Source organism: Pteropus alecto, unplaced genomic scaffold, assembly GCF_000325575.1.
Source record: "Pteropus alecto unplaced genomic scaffold, ASM32557v1 scaffold3, whole genome shotgun sequence".
Classification (NCBI taxonomy): domain Eukaryota; kingdom Metazoa; phylum Chordata; class Mammalia; order Chiroptera; family Pteropodidae; genus Pteropus; species Pteropus alecto.
Genome location: NW_006442484.1, coordinates 67,320,965 through 67,327,878, shown reverse-complemented (window position 1 = coordinate 67,327,878; position 6,914 = coordinate 67,320,965). Strand labels below are relative to the sequence as shown.

The following is a 6,914-nucleotide window of genomic DNA, read 5'->3' as shown; positions in this document are numbered from 1 at the left end:
CCGAGAGGGCCAGCCACACTGCAAGGCCACTGTGTCTAGGAATCCAACCCCACCGAATCCTGTTAGGTAAGGAAACCATCAAACCTCTAGGCTATTTCTCACCAAAGCAGGCTCTCCAGGACAAATTTCCACAGTATTTCCCAGGAATGGGTTAATTAAAAAAAAAAAAAAAAAGAATTTCTTACCTGGAAAACAGAGTACAAAGACTAATTACTGGGGATCAAACGCATGTCTGCCACTCAAGGAGGGGGCCTCAAGGATTGTCCAGTGGCAAGTGATGGGTCAGATGATATAATACCTCAAATATGTTAATGATATTACAAACTTTCCCTGACGAGTTAATTAAAAAAAAAAAAAAAAAGAATTTCTTACCTGGAAAGAACAGTACAAAGACTAATTACTGGGGATCAAACGCATGTCTGCCACTCAAGGAGGGTGCCTCAAGGATTGTCCAGTGGCAAGTGATGGGTCAGATGATATAATACCTCAAATATGTTAATGATATTACAAACTACTTCCCTGACGTCACTTTTCAAGTCCTTTCTTGTCAGTGCAAAAAATTAAAAAGGTATTATGCTTCTGCTTTACCCTTAAAAAAGAAAGAAAATCACATCTCTATTTCCTAAAGTCTTTCCACACTGGACTTTCAGGGAATATATTCTGAAAACTCTTTACCAATGAACCTGGCTCTGAATTCTGTCAACTCAGAATTGTCCCACACTTGGGTCAAGAAAAGTCAGCTCATTCTCTTGCTTTAATGAGCAGTTGAATGAAATGAAAAAGACCAGGCAAGGTACTCATCTAGTCCATGGTGTCTCTCCCCGTGGACAGTCTCCCCTCCCCCCGCAACTGTTATTTGCATTCATGCCTCTCAATTCAATGCGTATGAACTGGCATTTGGGCTCTTAGCTTTTTCTATACCATGAAGATAGGAACCGGCCTTTCGTTGCCAGTGTGAACTTTACATTTAATAGCAGGGGTGGAAAGCCATTTGGTAGATAGCGGGAGTCCTAGGGTTCCAGTCACTGCAGCCTTCCTGCCTTTCAGTTTGCTAGTTGGATGCTCTGTGGCTTCATCTGAAGGCTCCACAGAATGCCATGAAAGTCCAAACCTGTGGTGCTGCCTGGGCATTCACAATTCTACCAGACACATCTTGGACAAGAAGGGGCTTGCCCTGCAGCCCTCAGGCAGAGCTTTCCTCTTTCCACTGTTTTGCACTGTGTGCTGTGTTGGCAACAGTTTCACTACCTCCAGTGGCAGTTTATGGGGTAAAGTTTACTGGGCATCCAATGAATGTGGGCATGAGACCAGTCCCCAGAGCCTAGAGCAAGCTGTCTGTGTAGCATCGAAGAGTTTATAGTTTTGCAAATTATTGTGCCTGCTCATAATTATACCGTATTTGGGGGGAGACGAGCTAAAAAAGAAACCCTCTTCAAACTCTTATCCGGCGCCAAGACCATCATCGCTTCTCTTTCAGGATTTGTTTGAACCGAAACCTGTCTCCCACAGCCAATTTACACCTCTTATCTGATCATCCAGTTCAGACAGAAGGTTGAATTGACCGCGACTGCCGTGTCCATGGCAATGGTGTTAAAACCAAAGCACAGATCAAAGTTCTCCAGGCAGAGGCGGGGGTGGGGGTGTAGGTAGGGTTGGTTATAGGGTCCAACTTCTTTTGGCCTCAAGCGATGTGGACGTTGGGGCTGGGAGTTGCTACCATCTGAAGAAATCCATTGTCAGGGCTTGAATGATTTCCTGAGCATAACGTAAGTACCCCGTGGACCACGGTTAACTGTAGCAAAGGCGAGTTTCGTGGCCAGGCGCTGACAGGGAATGGCTAGCGCCAGGGGGCTCTCTCAGTCTGAAACCGATAGGAAGGGAGCAGGAGGGAGGGAGGAAGGGAGGCGAGCAGTGAGCACACGCCAATAAACCAGAGCGTCAATCCCCTCCCCTTACAAATTCAACCGGAGCCGCAGAAGGGGCGACAAGGCTGAGCCGAATCTCCTAAGCTTGGCCGGGAAAGCTGATTCGCACTCCCACACCCCCTTGATTTCCAGGGAGTCGACCAGTTCTTTCTACAGCTATCCCCCGCCAGCCCCAAGACATTTGCTCTGCAGGTGCCCACTCCTCCCCACCCTCACCAGTAGCCGGGCGTCCGGGGACCTGGTGGGAAAAACTGCGGAGCAGTCAGCCCTAGGCGAAGGGTGGGGACAACCGCTTAATCACAGCTCGCCTCTCCTTCATTAACTTGTGTTGATATTAAAAAGAAGTCAATCAATGAAAATGAAGCATTGGCCGTGAATATTTCTTTTTCTCGGGTGGGAAAGCAAAGAGTGAGGTGGCGGGGGAGGGGAGGCAGAACTCGCCGGTGACTGCAGAGGTTTCTTCCAAGCAGGGAACTGCAGCGGCGACTTAACTTTCTGGCAATGGGCGGTGTCGAGGAAATGCCGCAAGCTTCTCCTTGGGGGTGTCCTAAGTCAGGAGGTGGAGGAGGGGACAAGGCTGGAGGAGTTAGAGGCGGCCAACTTTGCGCAGGCTTGAGCCTTGGTTTTGCTTTCGCTGGGAATATTTTTGCCTAATAGAATGTTTATGGATCGCTCGGCTCTGTTTCTGCTGCGTAGCCCAAACAAATCGATGCGGCGTTAGAGATGGCGCTACGGGGTGGGGTGAGGTGGGGTGGGCTAGGGGTCACCACGTCCCCAAACACGTGGATGCCTGCGAGCCACGCGCTCTTCACCTGTTCCAGCGCACCGGAGGGCGCTTGGCGCGCAGCGCTACTAGAGGCGGTGCAAGTTGCTCGCATTCTCGCGGCTCCAGCTGATTCATTTCCGTCTCTCTCCGCCCTCGGCTCCAAAATCCCACCCCAGCTTCCCGCCACCGAGCTCCGCCAGTGCTCACATCCCCAGCCCCGCGGGTCCCGGGCCTCAGCCCTTCAGAGCCGGCTCTCCAGTGGCGGCGTGGGACAGGGAGGATGCAGCTGAGTGTTAAGCGGGAGGCAGGAGGGGGAGCTCCAGGCAGCGCCCGCCAAGCGGTCCCGAGTCCCTGAGCCCCAGCAGGAGGAAGGCAGAAAGGCAGCGGCGCTGCAATCTGGCCATGCGGCGTGTCAAAGAGTAGGGGAGCCTAGGGCGCTATGCCCACGCGGCCTCCCCGCTGCCAGCCAGTCCCAGAGGCCGCGCACCGCAAGGTTATTTGCTCTATTGCTCTTCTGCTTGCACCTTCCGCCCTCCCTTTGCCCTGACTCCTCGGGATAGGTTCCCGCCGCCGCTGCCGCCGACTGGGCCGGGACTCCTGGCCGGCGCGCACTGGGTGAGTCAGAGGTCTCGCTGGGCCTCGCCCTCTGCCACCCGCCGCCAGCTGCCCGTGTGCCAGTCGGCTGCTCCGACGGAAAGCCCTAGCAGCCCGCGACTTGCGATCGCCTTTTCGGGAGGCTGGAGAAGATCTACCCCGGGTGGTGTTAGCTCCACGTCCCACCAGGAGGTCCCACCCCGCATCCGAGGCAGCCTGCGGCCTCGTAGTGGGTGACCTGCCCTGCGCCCCGCGCCTCTGGGCTTCTTTTGAAGTGACGCAGCGCGGCCCAGGGCTAGGATGGGAGGGGGCTCTGCAGAGAGCGCGGGAGGCAGGTGGCGGAGCCGGAGTGGGTCCGAGGGGTGCCGCACACACACGTACACACTTAACGCAGCGCTCGGAGACAGATGTGCGAACATCTGGGGTAGGAGATGGCCCCGCGTGTTCACGACCCCTCCCGCTCTGCACAGCACACTGAACCTTAAGTTGTGTGTGTGTGTGTGTGTGTCTGTGTGTATGTGCCGGTGTGTGCGCGCACTCGCGCACCGGGGCCTACCAGATACCGTGCCCGAATACATAACATTCCGTGGGCATCCTCACCGCGCTCTCTTGCGAACATCTGGGGTAGGAGATGGCCCCGCGTGTTCACGACCCCTCCCGCTCTGCACAGCACACTGAACCTTAAGTTGTGTGTGTGTGTGTGTGTGTCTGTGTGTATGTGCCGGTGTGTGCGCGCACTCGCGCACCGGGGCCTACCAGATACCGTGCCCGAATACGTAACATTCCGTGGGCATCCTCACCGCGCTCATCTAGCGCGTGCATACACACACACACACAAACACAGAGCAAATCCTATAAAACATATATAATTTATGCAGCCTCCAGGTCTGCGGGAGGTAATCTAATGTCGCTTCAAACTGAGAACTTAAAATTAAGGCAGGATGGAATGGGGAGACACAGGAAATCTGCCCAAATGGGACCTGCACCCATCTCTGATAGGATTTGCAGTTGCTCTAAAGACCAGTTGTGACAGAGAAGGTACAGCAAACGTGTGGATTTGGATGGCAAGGGCATTCGTGAATCTTTCTCCCATTCGAATAAACACCCAAGCTTAAAGTGGGGTATGTGTGCATGTGTTGGGAGGTGAGAACCAGGCTCAAAGCTTACCCTGTAGTCAGAGCAGGCTGCCACTGGACCTACTGGCCGGTTGTGATGGCGGAGGTGCCCAGGAGGCTGCAAGAGGTTAGCCCTACCACTGCCGCCATAGCTTTGGAAGTGCCTCGAGGGAGGGCTTTTTCTCCTCTCTTTCCTCTTTCCTCCATAGATGGCTTCCCCATTCTCAATCACCTGTAGCAGCTTCTAAGAGTTTTGTCAGATTCCAGACACTGTTCTCAGAGGGGAGAGAGGCTCACCCTGGAGAGTGGTGTGGCAAAGGAAGGACAAGCCCCACCAGATTCCCTGAAACCAGAGGTCCATCGGTAGCCAGACCCCCATCCCAAACACGGGCAAATACTGGCCCCAGACGTTCTGGGCCTTGCAGTGCTTATCTCTGTATTCAGTCCACATACCCTTTTTGGCAGTGGTTGAGAACAAATTCCACTCAAAAGTTTCTAACCACTTCATAAGAATGAGAGACCTTGGAGGGCCAGGCAGTTTGTTTTATCTAATAATAATTTTTAAAAGAACACATGATTTACTTTCCCAGAAAACACATGGATGCATGAAAGAGAGCAGGGACGATTAACCGCTTCAGTTGCCAGCAGCGCCCAGCCCCAAGCCCCAAGCCCCTAGCTCAGCCGCAAGCCAACTTGCTCCATTAGCCTGAGCCCTGTGATTTTGAGGAGGATCCGCACATTCTGCAAAGATTCTACAGCACTGGAAAACCAGAACTAGACTCTTGTCTTTCCCAAGCCCTTCAGTTAACATTGCTCAATGTAGCTAAGCGGAGGGAATGCAAATGATTTATATTTCGCTGGCTAGGTTGAAGAAACTCAAGGGAGATGTGCTCTGCTTCAAGACAGGAAAAAAAATTCCCAAAAACTGTAATGCAAAGGCTTTGTAGTATTTTTAAACCTTTGATTCAGTCCATATGTGACATCTGAACACCGCCAAATTCTGTCTATGTTTCAAAACACACACACACACACACACACACACACACACACACACACACACGCACGCACTCCTAGCAGGAGAGAAAAGTTGGGTTTTAGCTGCAGCGATGGTGTAGGGAGGGCCGGCTGGGACCTCTCTAAATTATTCAGTATTGAGGGAGCCTCCTATGACATTACGTTTGGCACCCCCTGCATTAGCAGTTGCTTTTAAAGGGAGCATGTTGAAATGAATAGAAAAAACTTTCAGGGGCTTACCTGGTTGGCCTCTCACTTCGTGTCCTGAAAAGTAGAGAGCTAAGAAAAGCCAGGTGAGAGGAAACATATCCATTTTGGAGAAAGCTCTCTCCAGAGCTGGATGTGTAGGTTTCTTGTATAATTGTAAGTCTGTGTTTTTCTTGCTCTTATGTTCTTCCTTACAGTGTCTTCTGCAAAGATTTCTAATGGTCAGTGTTTCCCTCCTGGGTCCTGGCGGCCCGTCTTCACCTTTATTCTTGCTGGATCCCCACCTCACCAGGAGGTGGGTCGCTCTTGAAATCAGCAAAAAGGGAGCAAGCCCGGAAGAGGGGACGGGTTTCCTCTCTTAAAAACAAAAACGGATCTATGTTCTCTCCAGTTCCTCAAAGTATCATTTCCTTTATCCTATAACATCACGAATATTTCCCGAAAGCCAAGGGTAAAAAATATAGAGAGATATATAATAAAAATAAAAGCCAAGACTTGCCTTGGGCATCACACGGCCCCCAGGCAGCTGTGTGATTTCAAAGGCGTAAACTGACACACATCTCCCAGAATCTGGGACCAACGCGCAGGCGGAGGCACCCACCGCCGGACGGCCGGAGTGGGAGGCGGCCGCCCGGCTCTTGCCCTCGCCGGGTTCCCCTAGCGGGAGCCTCCCCAAACGGCTACACCCGCTTGGCCAGCTTCACAAGGGGAGTCTGAGGAAGGAAGCTGCCGCTGCTGCTGTGGCTGTTGCTGTTGCCGCTGGTGGTGCGGCGGAGGCTGGGATCGCCTAGGAGTGAGCGAGCCCCTCTCCGAGTTCGCTCGCGCCCGCCTTCACCTCCACCTCGCCCAGCGCCTCGCCGAGTGTCTGCGCGTCTCAGGATGTGCTAGGGGCGGGCTGCGGGCTGCTGCCTCGCTCGCGTTCTCTGCTTCCCCTCCGGCTCCCCCCTGCCTTTTCAGGCCGAGCAGCATGTGGATGTCAGAGCCGCGGCAGAGCTATCCGATTACGCGCCGGCTCAGGGCCCGCCCCTTCTGTGTTCCTGATTAAAGAGGCAGCCGCGGAGACGCGCGGCGCAGAGCCGAGCGCCGCGGCACCCAGCTCGGGCGGGGCGGCGGCGGCGGCGGCGGCTTCCCTCCGGCGGCGGCCGGATCAAAGTTAAAGCAGCTCCCACCCAGCAGCCCCTCTCCACCCAGCACCTCCCGCCAACCGTGGGCTCCTCTGCGCCTGGCCGCGCGGAGCCGCCTGTGCGTAATGCCCCAGAGAAGGAGAGCCCCCGGGAATCTCCAGGGCGCGCT

At 53.9% G+C, this 6,914-nt stretch overlaps 1 protein-coding gene across 6 annotated transcripts in view; it reads right to left on the bottom strand.

Moving 5' to 3' along the window:
- Nucleotides 1–6,610, bottom strand: part of NRP2 (neuropilin 2) — a 117,027-nt gene extending 110,417 nt beyond the window's left edge. For 2 of the 6 annotated variants that reach the window (XM_015596591.2, XM_006921380.3), the window contains exon 1: nt 5,655–6,610. In XM_015596591.2, coding sequence (XP_015452077.1) covers nt 5,655–5,727 — 73 coding nt within the window. In that variant the 5' untranslated portion in view covers nt 5,728–6,610. The remainder of the gene's footprint in view (nt 1–5,654) is intronic. The other 4 variants (XM_025039275.1, XM_015596593.2, XM_025039274.1 and 1 more) reach the window with 3 other exon arrangements.
- Between the last annotated feature and the right edge of the window lie 304 nt (nt 6,611–6,914).